This window comes from Ctenopharyngodon idella, chromosome 14 (assembly GCF_019924925.1).
Source record: "Ctenopharyngodon idella isolate HZGC_01 chromosome 14, HZGC01, whole genome shotgun sequence".
NCBI lineage: Eukaryota > Metazoa > Chordata > Actinopteri > Cypriniformes > Xenocyprididae > Ctenopharyngodon > Ctenopharyngodon idella.
Window position 1 is genome coordinate 8,090,628 of NC_067233.1, and position 13,287 is coordinate 8,103,914.

The 13,287-nt window shown below is 38.2% G+C and overlaps 1 protein-coding gene across 9 annotated transcripts in view; it reads left to right on the forward strand.

The window, feature by feature from the left end:
• afap1l1a (actin filament associated protein 1-like 1a) overlaps positions 1 to 13,287 on the forward strand; it is a 41,494-nt gene that overhangs the window by 26,611 nt on the left and 1,596 nt on the right. For 4 of the 9 annotated variants that reach the window (XM_051859795.1, XM_051859789.1, XM_051859787.1 and 1 more), the window contains exons 6-18: positions 1,039 to 1,137; positions 1,218 to 1,426; positions 1,524 to 1,703; positions 1,904 to 1,987; positions 2,937 to 3,015; positions 4,713 to 4,862; positions 5,065 to 5,279; positions 7,540 to 7,685; positions 7,787 to 7,844; positions 11,760 to 11,871; positions 12,219 to 12,386; positions 12,869 to 13,044; positions 13,137 to 13,259. In XM_051859795.1, coding sequence (XP_051715755.1) covers positions 1,039 to 1,137; positions 1,218 to 1,426; positions 1,524 to 1,703; positions 1,904 to 1,987; positions 2,937 to 3,015; positions 4,713 to 4,862; positions 5,065 to 5,279; positions 7,540 to 7,685; positions 7,787 to 7,844; positions 11,760 to 11,871; positions 12,219 to 12,386; positions 12,869 to 13,044; positions 13,137 to 13,259 — 1,799 coding nt within the window. The remainder of the gene's footprint in view (positions 1 to 1,038; positions 1,138 to 1,217; positions 1,427 to 1,523; positions 1,704 to 1,903; positions 1,988 to 2,936; positions 3,016 to 4,712; positions 4,863 to 5,064; positions 5,280 to 7,539; positions 7,686 to 7,786; positions 7,845 to 11,759; positions 11,872 to 12,218; positions 12,387 to 12,868; positions 13,045 to 13,136; positions 13,260 to 13,287) is intronic. The other 5 variants (XM_051859788.1, XM_051859793.1, XM_051859791.1 and 2 more) reach the window with 3 other exon arrangements.

The window sequence follows — 13,287 nt, forward strand, 5'->3', positions numbered from 1 at the left end:
AAATCTTGAAGTTAAATCTATATCAAATCAAAAACAACTGCTCATGCAACGTGTGTAGCATCTTTGTTTGGATTGTGATTAAAATGCAGTGGTTACCTCTAATTTGAAATAGCTAGATATTTTTGTTTATAATAAAAAATACAAATAAAATAAAATATCTGCAACCAGTATCGGAATCGCCCAATTTGCTTGTAAAAAATACATCAATTAGAATCTGAATTGGCCATGAAAAAATACTAAATACAGTCTGGGCTGTTTTTTTCTATCAATTCTTCAATAGGTAGATCTTGTCTTTCATAAAGGTTGAAGTCAGGGATCTTGGGCTTAAAAAGGTTGGTGACCACTGCTCTAGGAGTAGAAGTTCAAAATTCAAAGCCTGATTTTTAAAAAAAAAAATCCACACTCAAACCAAAATTGCCGACTTCCTATTGGTCAGAGCTAATGAGTGTAAATTAGAAAGTTGTCCGGCTTGATGAGAACAATATATATTCACAAGTTTGGTGTCATCTTGACTTTTTTTGTTGGCAAATGCTTGTTGGTGCTAGATATAGATACAATCAACAAAGGAAAGGATTTCCCACTTCTGTAGGTTAATTAATTTTGCTTATCAAGTTTTAGATGTTTTTTAAAAGAAACCACTCTCACTAAATGGTGTTGCACTTCTCATAAAGCTATGTAATGTTTTGTTGTTGTTGTTGTTGTTGTTTGCACTTCAAATAAAGCAATGGCAATTTAATAATAATGCTAAAAAAAGACTGCAGTGCATTCAAGAATTTCAGCGAGAATATGATAAGAGATACAAGTGGACTCACACATCTATATTTCACTTTGCAGTGGATTGCCAATTAGCGCATGCACGTTGCCATGCAACATTTTGGCAAAGGCTTCTACTTTGCTTTAAAATACTTTTAAAAAGGCAGCTACAATTTTTTTCTTTGCACCATGGGTCAAGAAAAGCTCCCATAAATTAGGGAGAGCATGTTACATTTTTTGCCACACAGCCTATTATAGCATTGCACATTTCTCTTATATCTACAGGCAGCTCCAGCCCTCCTAATTCCATTGAAGATGGATATTACGAAGATGCTGAGAACAATTACCCAACAACACAAGTGAACGGACGACGCAAGAACTCCTGTAAGCGGGGAACCCTGATGCTATAAATAGTGATGTCATTTCTTATTAGTAGTATTAGTATGACATTACTCTTCCTGCAGATAATGACTCGGATGCCTTAAGCAGTTCTTATGAATCATATGATGAGGAAGAGGAAGAGAAAGGCCAGCGTTTGACGCACCAGTGGCCCTCAGAGGAGAACTCCATGGCTCCGGTGAGAGACTGCCATATCTGTGCCTTCCTACTAAGGAAGAAGCGCTTCGGCCAGTGGGCCAAACAGCTCACTGTCATCCGTGAAAACAGACTCCAGGTGAGCTGCAAAAAGCCTTGAGGGATAAAAATGTTCCTTGATTTCTCCTGATGCTATCATGAGTGATACATGGAAACCCCTGAATCTTGTTTTATAGTGTTATAAAAGCTCTAAAGACCAGTCGCCCTACACGGATATACCACTTAGCCTGTGCAATGTCATCTACGTGCCCAAAGACGGCCGGAGGAAGAAGCACGAGCTCCGATTCTCTCTTCCCGGTGGAGAGGTGCTGGTGTTGGCCGTGCAGAGCAAGGAACAGGCCGAGAAATGGCTCCAAGTAAACACATTCCCTCACTTTCTCGCCCGATTGAGTATCCATTCATTATACATACACACAATGGATGCACTGGCTGCCAGAAACAATATTGCACAAGAGGAAAATGGCTTTTGTAAAAGGGACCCCCTGTCTGATGGACTGTTTACACGCGTAGGAACCACTGATGTGTGTGTAAACTGTGTATCTTTGTGTGATTGCAGGTGGTGCGTGACGTTACAGGCCAGGGGAATGGGTTGGACAGCCCATCATCTCCCATGATTCCTAGGAAGACTGAAGTGGATAAGGTGAGATCCCAGCACACATTTGTCTTATTCATGACTCCTGTGTATCTCATCTTCATTACTGACATATGAAGTGTGCCAATGATGGATTGGAGGAACTTTTGGGAATATGCTTATTCTGTTTAAAGTGGTCTTGCTGTGACTGGAGTTGGTTAGGAAAATAAATCCAACTACAACATGAATACCTCCTGACATTCCTGACAGTCCAAAACTTTGTATTAATTCATGGTTCTAAGTACTTTTTCTGAGTATTATGTGACACTGAAGACTGGAGTAATGGCTGCTGACAATTCAGCTTTGCCATCACAGGAAAATGTTACAATATTACTATTTGTACTGTATGTTTGATCAAATAAATGCAGCCTTGGTGAGAGTAAGAGACTTCTTTCACAAATATTAAAAAATCGTACCGACCCAAAACTTTTGAGTGGTAGTGCATATAAATCGGTTGTTCTAAATGGATTTGTCTCTGTCCTGTATCATTGTGTGTAATTACATCTCCAGTGCTGCTGTGAGAGCTGTGCTGTCTGTGTGTGTAAACAGACTGACAGCGTTTAAATGTTCTGAGCTCACTCTCCATCTGCTTTAATTAAAAGGTGTCAAGCTCAGGGTGGTCAGTTCTGTCAGAGCAGCTGTAAATAATGTGCTGAGTTTAAGGGACTTGTTGTGAGAGGCAGAATGTGGAATGTTATGATGTGTGTGTTTGTATATCAGGAAACACATTTAATCTGAATTTAGCAGTCGGTTGTGAGAGGTAGACTGTGCTGGGAGTGTTTCCTGTCTGAGCTCTGCTGCTGTAGCTGTCTGGTCACAACAACACCTTGTTTATAGACCTAGTTTTCAATAATCTTCATATCCTATTGTACAGCATTAGTCATCAAATAGTTATGGATGTGTATATTAACAAATTTGGCGTATTTAGTTTGATCTGGCTGTGCTGTTGTCTCTGTAGTGGTGTTCTGCTGAGAAGCAAACCTCAGATTCTGACAGTGTGCCAAGTGGAGAAAGTGCTCGTGATGGCCGGGAAAATGGTAAGATCTTTAGTTTTGCCCCACTGTTCTTCTCTTATTACACTCCAAAGATTCAGTTACAGTTTTTTCTAGTGGTGTTTGTTAAGGCGAGCATTACTAATATGATTAATTAGTAATAATATTACTAACACACACACAGTACTATGAAAGATGGACCAGAACCATTTCTATAGACCAGAATATCTTGTAGACTTAGGGTTGGGCTATCAACACCCTGGTAACTAGGGCTGGGTAAAAAATATCGATTTCTCGATTTTAATGGATTCTCATTTTTACGAACCGATATCGAACAGCATGTAAACAATGTCACATAACGTCACATTTACCTCAGAAAAACCATATTCAGTGACCATAAACTCATTAGTCAGCTAGAAAAGTGAATTCTAGAAAGCAGCATTCTCATAAATATATGCACCGTTACATATTCATCATAATTTTTTATGTTCTTCAATATTTAATACATGTTTAAATCAGTTATGACAGCCACGATTTAAATGTTTGTTTTTAAAAAAAAAAAAAAAAAAAAAAACGATTTGGATTAGAAATATGATTATGTAATTCTAAACTTTATTTATTATAAAAAAACATTGAGTGTAATTTAAGTGTATATAAATAAATTTTAACCTTCAATATTATAGTAATGTAGTAGCCTACCAACTGACTCCCATGTGTAGTTTACAGCATTAGTTAGATTTTTTTTCCTCTAGAAAATTTGCCATGTACTGTAACTGATATACTACATCCAAAATAATCGATATCGAATCAAATCAGAATCGAATCAAATCGCAAGCATGTGAATAGAAATCAAATCGAATCTTGAAAATTGTGTCAATACCCAGCCTTACTGGTAACCACCCAAAACACATGTTAAAAACACTCAGTTTGTCTTAGCTGCCACATAGCAACACCCTGGCAACCACTCAAAACACACTAATAACCATATAGCAGCGTATTAAAAACCACTCAGAATGCCTCAGAAAACTGCATAGCAACTGGCAAAAACCCAAGCGACTACATAGCAACTTGTTAAACCAATCCGAATGCCTAACAAACCACATAGAAACACCCTGGCAACAACCCAAAACACCTAGTAACCACATATCAACATGTTAGAACACTTTAGCAACTGTATAACAACACCTGGAAACCACCCAAAACACCCTATAACAACTCCATAGCAATGTTCAATAACACCTTACCAACTGCATAGCAAGCATCCAAAACATCCATGCAACCACAAAGCAACGTGTTAAAAACACTCTGAACTGCTTAACAATGTAAAAATCCACCCATAACACCTTAGAAACCGCATAACAACACCCTGGAAACCACCCACAGCTGCATAGCAAAGTCAGGAAAACCCATCCATAACACCTTAGCATAGCAACACCCTGGCAACCACTGAAAGCCCCAATATCATTGGGCCTGCAAGATTTTCATTGGCAAAAACGAACACAGACACACTTTATTCATCCTTTTTCCCTCTCACTGCCTATGAGCTTTGTCATAGGTGCTCTGTTAACAAGCAGGAAGTCTATATGCAGGATGTGGATTGTTTGTGATTTGTTATTGTTTGGACCAGTGAAAGTCTTTAATAGCTTTGGCCTAATTCTTGCAGATTGTGTGTCTGTAGGCCACACATATCTTTACATTTGAATTCATTCAACCATCAAACCTGTGTATGTGCGTGTTTACAGGTAAACCCAAGCGAGGTGCACTGTCCGAGCTAACGGGCACCGTAAGCCGAGCTGCAGGAAGAAAGATCACAAGAATTATCAGTTTCTCCAAAAGAAAGCCTCCGTTGCCAGGAGACTCCCGCATGTGTCTCCACCAGGATCCCCGGTGTGGTACGAGACCCATCTTTCCCTCTCCCCTTTCTCCTCTCATATTACAATGCCCATGACTATCTCCACCTGTTACTTTCAACTTTTCTTTCTTAGCCTTTGATCTCAGACAGTGAAGTGGAATAAATCTACACCATGAAACAGAAGTAGGCGTACTGTAATAATTGCTGTAATTCTTTCTTTTGTGTGTGTGTGTGTGTGTTAGGTTATGTGGGAGTGTTGTTGAATCAGTGCTGGAGGGAACACTGGTGTCGTGTGCGGGCTGGATCTCTTTACCTTTACCACGAGAAAGGAGAACAGCGAGTCCCCCACACCACTGTGGCTCTGAAGGGCTGTGAGGTTGTCCCAGGCCTCGGGCCCAAACACCCCTTTGCCCTGAGGATACTGAAAGGAGGTGCAGAGCTAGCAGCTTTAGAGGTAGTGAGTATTTTGTGTGAAGCTTTCACAGCAATCCTCCATAGAGCCGTATTCTAGCGGTTAGCTACATGCAAATTTAGTCTTGAGGTGCGTCTCAATTCGCGTACTTATGCACTATTCTATGACGTTTTTAAGTATAAATAGTGCGAGTAGTGCGTTCACACTGAAAGTTCCAAAAAGAAAAAGTACACTTTAAATACCCAGATGATGCACTAAACTAACGGAAAAAACGAAGTGTGGAATGTTGGACACTTCTTGCACTCAACTGTCGCAGCTTTAAATACGTAGCGGAGGGAGAGGGGGTATCTGACTCCGTTGTTAAATGACAAAATAACCGTATACTATTCACGCACTACATGGATAAGTACATAGTGTATAAGTGCATAGTGTGTCATTTGGGACGCAACTTTGGTTTTTGTGTGGGTTTCAATCTCTGTCCTAATCTGAGTTCCTTCCTCTTCTTCCATCATTCACTGTCAGGATGAACTGATATTAAAATTCTTACTGGCTGACCATTTTTTTTTTTATTTATTTTTTTTATTGTTGATATTAGAATACTATACTAGTCTATACCCAGGGGTGCACATAAGTGTTAAGCAGGTGCACATGCGTGGTAAAAATAAATGATGCGCATCAGAAAACATGGAGGGAAGCGCTTTTGAGTACCAACATTTTTGAGGACCGGTTCACAGGGACACGTTTACTTACTGGAGTAGGATTTTTCTCCATCTCTGGTAAGATAGCAGTCATGATGATAAGTGTGTTCTTTAATTATTAGGTGTGCAACAGATCACAGTTAATCCGTGATCCGTACAGATAAGGTCCAACGGTTCGGCACACATGTGATTCGCGGATTAACTACTGAATTTAACCATCATAGAGTGAAAGTTTATCATTTGGATGTGTTTTGTCTCGCCAATTAACATATTCAAATGATTTTAAAAGCGGAAAAAGAGGCGAAAATCGGGACTCGCGAGCTGTTATCTGTGCGCACAGCCTCACACCCCCGAAACGCGCGACACAGAGAGAGAGAGTCAGACAGCGCTCGAACACCAAATTAATTCCTCTTTTGCGTTTACTTGCGCTTGAATGTACACATACACACAAAATTATGTCAAAATACCTGTCTCGGCAAGCATTCTCTCGGGTATGTCATAAGTGAACAGTTGAGAAAGAAACCGGATGTGTGTCAGTTATTTGGTCCATGCTTTCCTTCTTAAAGTGACAGTAGCCTAATATTCTTGCTGTTGTCTGTCATTAATGTAAGTAAAAAAAAAAAAAAAATCATTATCATCATCTACCATGTTTGAGAGAAAAGAAGATAGTGAGGAGAGCAGTCAGGAGGAAAGAGATGAGGACAGCTTTTAGGATAAGTGTGTCGCGTAAAGTGTGAGTACCAAGCAACATCTCCAGGTGCTCCCTTGAGAACCAGACCAAAAAAGTAATGTGCACCCCTGTCACCATTTTGTCTAAATAAATAAAAATAAAACACTAAAAACTAAAATAAATTATTTGAAATGCTACAAGTGGATATAGGCATCACACTATTATAATGTACAGTATGAAAAATGGAGATTTATTTATAGATTTTTAAAAAGACAGTGTTAATATATATATTTTTTAAAAAATTAACTTTAATTTAACTTTAAGTAAATGTTTCATGACAGCAAAGGTAATCTTAATATGGGAAATGACCATGCACAATTAAATATACAATATCAACTGATATCAATTGATTAAAATCTTTATCTCTAATGTTTGATTAATAATATTATTTAAATACTATTACAATATTTATTTATATTTTGAATTGGCTTTTATTTTTAAATTTTTTGTTTCAATTTAATTTTAGCTCAAGTTTGAGTTATTTTGTTTTGTGCTTTTGTCAGTTTTATTATTATTTTTTAAATATTTATTTATTTATTTTTATTTCATTTTTAGTTTTAGTTATTTTAGCACTTCAACTTTTTCATTCAAGTTTTAGTTTATATAACATTTTATCTTATTTCAGCTTTATTTCAATTAACAAAAATAAAATTTTTAATAGTCTTAGTTTTAGTTAACAATAACAACACTACTATACTATCATTAAATGTTATCGTTTTTTAATTCTTTAATACTCTTTTATCATGTGTGATGAATAAATTCTGTCCAAACAGTCCATTTTAAAATCTTAGTTTATGTCTGTGTGTGATATATTTTGTCTCTGGCTCTGTTTGTGCTTGTAGCTCATGTTTGTTCCTGTGTGTGTTTGTTGTGTTAGGCGAGTTGTTCGGAGGACATGGGCCGCTGGCTGGGAGTCCTGTTGGCAGAAACCGGTTCCTCTGCTGACCCCGAGTCCCTACATTATGACTATGTAGATGTGGAAACTATCGCCAACATCCGCACGGCGGCCCGTCACTCTTTCCTGTGAGTTACGGGTGAAGGCGATGAAGGGTGGAGTAATAGATTGGGTCACCATGTTGTTTTGACTACCTTAACTGTTCTTGTTTCTTTTCCTGTTTATTTAGATGGGCAACCTCCACAGATTCACGCACCTATGATGAGGTCCCTTTTGAAGCCATAGAGGTTTGTGGTCAAGCATGATAACACATGAATAAACATTTGGGTGTGCGCTTGCATGCATTCTAACACAGCGGTTGGGTAGTTGCAACCTTTTTCTCAGGGGAAGCTTTTTACAAGCCATATGCTTCACAACCCTCCCTCCAAAAGAAAGCACTTCTCATAAAAGCACTTCATTTTATGTGCACCAACTAACATTCAAAGCATTTTGAAGAAATTCCAAATATTCATATGCATGCATCATACACAAACATTAAGTGTAAACAACACTCAGTCATTAATGAAATCATTATATCTAATTTTTTTAATTCTTTTTTTAAAGGGTTAGTTCACTCAAAATTGAACATTTTGTCATTAATTACTCACTTTTCATAATTACTCACTTTGTCTTCAGTTACTCAGAATTTTCATTTTTGGGTGAACTAACCCTTTAAGTTTGTTTCTTTGTTTAAAGAAAATTCTTATTTATGAGAATGACACAGCTATTAACCTCAGATTGAAACACAGCTTGTTTTAGAGTAGGTCAAATATATCCATGTGCCCTGACTGGTCTTTAATGAAAGGTGAGAAGTGTGTGATGACTCTGTCTGCAGTGATCAGGGGTTAGAGCAGGTTCAGTCGTCATGGCCTCTGGCCTCCGAGTGGCTTGTTAAACCTGTGCTGAACCTTCTGTGCTGAAGCATCAGTTCTCTCCGTCTGTGTGTGCCTCAACTTATGTGATCAGGGCACACAATATACTAAAGTTTTTTTTTTTTCTAAAATCTCCTTATTTTATGAGATTCTCCTTATTATCATTTTTAAAATGAAAATCTACTTCAGTGTTTTCTACTTCAGTTGTTTTTGTAACATATAGGACATTCTGTTTAAATGGTTTTATAAAATGGTTAGTTCCTGTCCTTGATTCTGATTGGTCAATAGCTGTGTTTTATTCACGATAAAACACGGCTATGACCGCTTCACCCAACGGTTCTGTGTATCACTACACAACACTCTTAGCAACCACTCTTAGCAATGTAAACTGTCCTCAGTTGATATTGTTCATTGAAGCTTACTGTATTATATAGAAGAGTATTGTGAGAAAGAGACCGATTGAGTGAGTTTATTACCTACATTCAGATTTACCATTTTCTTTCAGGTCAGTCCTATGTTCATAATAAAAAATCCGTTTGAATGTCCGGTGTATTATCTTGTCCTTTTAACAGTTAAGGGGTTTTCCCATGACTGACAGCGCTGGTCAAAGCATTTGTCAGTTGCGTCTTGTTCCGTGTTCACAATAGGTTGACCACCTGGCTATTGATCTGTTGCAGGACAGTAGATGTGATTTTGCGGGACACGTGTGAGACAGATACATTTACAGCTACTACGCTATGTAAATACTGATTAACATTTGTTGGCAAACTTGGCATATGCGCCGATTAATGTTTTTGGCGGTGGGTGCCCACACTATAATGTTGCGCTTTTGGCAACATTAAATCCTGGAGAAAAGACAATTCTAGATTAATGGCTGCACATGCAGAAGGACAACGCATATGTAATATCTGGGCGAGAGCGCGTGCGTGTCCAGTTTTGTGCTCGCGCATTTGATGTGCTCGTGTTACAATAATGTGCTTTCGACATTTTCCATTTCAATAACGCCATAGAACCCGCATTAAATGAACTATTAACGTGAGAAGAAAGTCGTGTCTAAAAGTCGCAATCAATTTTTTATTGGTTAAAACGAATGGAGAATATCTAATGTTTTTCCGTAGGTGCTCGACCATTTCTGTGGGTGGCGCTCGAGCATCCACGGGATCGGTGCATGTTAGTTGGAAATATTTAACATCAGGATGGATGATTACACGCTTTAAATCAGTTTGGGCAGCTTTGAGCAGCTCTTGAGGTTATTGTCCAGTATGTAAGATGAATTCCTGCTGGTGTAGTTGTGTTTCCCAACTTTGATGAGGCCCGCACTTAGCTATTCCTTTGCGCTGTCCACTCAGTTGACATCAGCGGGAAAACCTCTTTCTTTGATTGCGTTGGTTGGTTATTTCCACAGCTAGAATATGGCGGCTGCACAAATAGATTTTTAAATGCCAGTCACAGTTTTTATTATATTTCTTACTGTGGTAATGTAATTTCAGGGATGAAAAAAAAAATATAATACAGACATAAATGAAATGCGGGACACTACTTAATTGCGGGACGCAGGACAAAGCTCCCAATTTCGGGACTGTCCCGCAAAATGCGGGACGGGTGGTCACCCTAGTTCACAACAATTCAGTCTTTTCAATGTAAACGTCTTTGCTACTGACCAACTCACTCATTAAGACAGTCTTTGCCACCATCTAATGGCGTAATAATGTGACTTCTGTTGCTGTTCACGGTCATGGACTATTTTTTCTGGCGGAAGGAAGTATTTTAGTGAAAGTTTACTTCATGAAAGTTGCATTGATACATATTTTTGGCTTTAATATTTGTATTGTGTAACCGTTTTATAAAAAGCAATCAGGTACTCGAGGCTAGTGCTGTATCGTGAATAAGTCACTGCTAAAGGGGTTGCAGGCACTCCACTTCGTGTCGTGCCTAACAACGCCCTTCAGCCGCGACTTATTCACGATACAGCACAGCCTCTTGTACCTTATTGCCTACATATTGCATTGTTCAATATTGTAATATTGCATCTCCAGCCAAAATGGTAAATTATGTTCAAAAACTTTGTCAAAGCTCCCCATATAAAGATATATCTTGCAGGATTTCTGTTATAAATATGACAAAACTTCGTGTTTTTAATCTGTTTTTATAAACAGAAACTGGAAAACAAACAGAAACAATAGTTGAGTGGGGGGAATAGTTTATTGTATTACTTTTTAATTAGATTACTTTTAATTTAATAATATTAATTGCATTAATAATATTATATCGATTTGAATAATTTTAAGTCATCCTGCAGCCCTCGTGGAAGTTTGCTAATGACCCCCTGGTTGAGAACCACTGTAGTAAATAAAGACTAAATTCTACCTCTTATTTCACTTGAATTTTTGTAAAAATAATATCAATTAGTGGATTTTTGTTGACATGTTTATAAAAACACAATTATCATCAGCTCTTCGTTGTTAAAGGGTTAGTTCACCCAAAAATGAAATTTCTGTCATTAATTACTCTCCCTCATGTCGTTCCCGTACCCGCAAGACCTTCGTTCATCTTCGGAACACAAATTAAGATATTTTTAATGAAGTCCAAGGTTTTTTACCCCCATTGAAAGCAACGTAATTACCATCAGTCAAGGTCCAGAAAGGTATTAAAGACATTGTTAAAATAGTCTACGTAACTACAGTGGTTCAACTTTAATGTTATGAAAGGACAAGAATACTTTCTGTGTGCAAAAACAAACAAAAATAACTGCTTTATTCAACAATTTCTTCTCTACCCTTTCAGTTGACGCAGTGAACGCAGTTCAGCGCTTCCGTATTTATGTCCGAACGCCGGCTCAGTATTGGCCGGGAGAGACGAATTTGTTGAAATAGTCGTTATTTTTGTTTTGTTTTTGAACACAAAAAGTATTCTCGTCGCTTCATAACATTAAGGTTGAACCACTGTTGTCACGTTGACTATTAACAATGTTTTTACTACTTTCTGGACCTTGAATGTGGTAATTTTGTTGCTTTCTATGGAGGATAAAAAAACCTCTTGGATTTCATCAAAATATCTTTTGTGTTCCGAAGATAGACGAAGGCCTTAGGGGTTTGGAACGACATGTGGGTGAGTAATTAATGACAGAAATTTCATTTTTGGTTGAACTAATACCCTTTCATCATTTATTACGCATTGGGTATATGAGGAACAGAAATGGCATTGATTTTGTGGATTGACCAAATATGAAGCAGCATACAGTACAGTTGTTTATATAGACAGTATCTGACCTGGTACACTTTTTCTCTTCAGCAGGAAAATGAGAGGTTGAGGGGAGGAGCACAAACGAAGCGTCGTTCTTCTTTCTCCAGCAGTGACACAGGAAAGCCCAGTTCACAAATCACCCTAAAGCGCCACGGCTCCAGTGAGTCCCGTCACACTCTGCACTGTGCTGGTTCTGCTTATAACAAACACAGCTGTTAGATCCAGCATTCAATTTAACATGCTACCAAGTAAGATGGTTTTAAGTTTTTATTAGCAGACTGCTGACTGCTTAACCTTATTTTGGCTTATTTTAACCTTACTTACTTCTCACGCTGTCACATCAAAAGCAGTCAGAACAATGTAACCTGAGCTTAACAAGACATTTTGGTTTGATCTACGGCTCTCTGCATTTTCACACTCATTCTCTCACCAAATAAGTGCTAAGAGCTTTGCCACCTTCCCACAGACTCCTAGGGTCTGATCTTTGAACTTTACTTGACATTTCAGACGCAAATCAATACGGGAGGTATGGGAAAACGCGGGCACAGGAGGACGCACGCCGCTACTTGAAAGAAAAAGAAGACCTGGAGACAGAAATAGGCAGTATCAGAAGTGCACTAGTCTCACTGCGAAAGAAGAAACGAGAGGCAAAGGAGAAGATGAAGGGTGCAACGGGTGAGAAAGAAAGCTTGCCTGTCTATTCTATACGATAATACAGATGCAGCCTACTATTCCACATTCGTTGGTTTGGTTTCAAAAGAAGTGAATTTATGGACACTTTTACTAGCGAAATAGCTTTTTATTGCTTCTTCAGTTGTACTTCAAATTCATAATGATTTATTTTTTGGTGACACTTTAGATTAGGGTCCAATTCTCACTATTAGCCAATACTTTTGCCTCAATAATAATAATAATAATAATAATAAAAACTCCTAATTACTGCTTATAGTTAGTTAATAGTTAGGAAGGAAGTTGTTAAGTTTCGGATTTGGTTAGGATTAAGGGATGGAGAATATGGACATGCCGAATAAGGCATTAATAATCCTACCACTACAGTTGATTGTTTCCTCTTACTTGACTAATGTCCTTAAGTTTATGTGGTCAAAATGGATCTGCCAGAAACACGTATGTAAATGTAATTATGTATTGTTGTGCAGATAAGCAGAGATTGGCTTTAGAGGAGCGTGTCGCCCAGTTGGAGGACAGCTGCCGGGTGAAAGAGGGTGAGCGTGTGGATCTAGAGCTCAAGCTCACGCAGGTGAAGGAGAACCTAAAGAAATCTCTGGCTGGTGGAGAAATGGAGACGCCTACAGAGTCTAAACCTACAAGCAAGGTACTGACTCGAACTAAAAGGCAAATATTACAATGAATAGTTTCATCAAAAGGATTGTCTGTTGTATAACATGCTACCTTCTTTTCTTAAAGACTCAAAGGACGGAGACTCAGTATATTGAGTCATTTGTCCCTGTCAACTGCGCATCTGAAATGCGTAAGCGACCTCCCTCCATCTATGCATCTACAAAGGGAAATGTTATGCAGAAAGCCAAGGTAAACACATCAGTGGTCACAACATTAT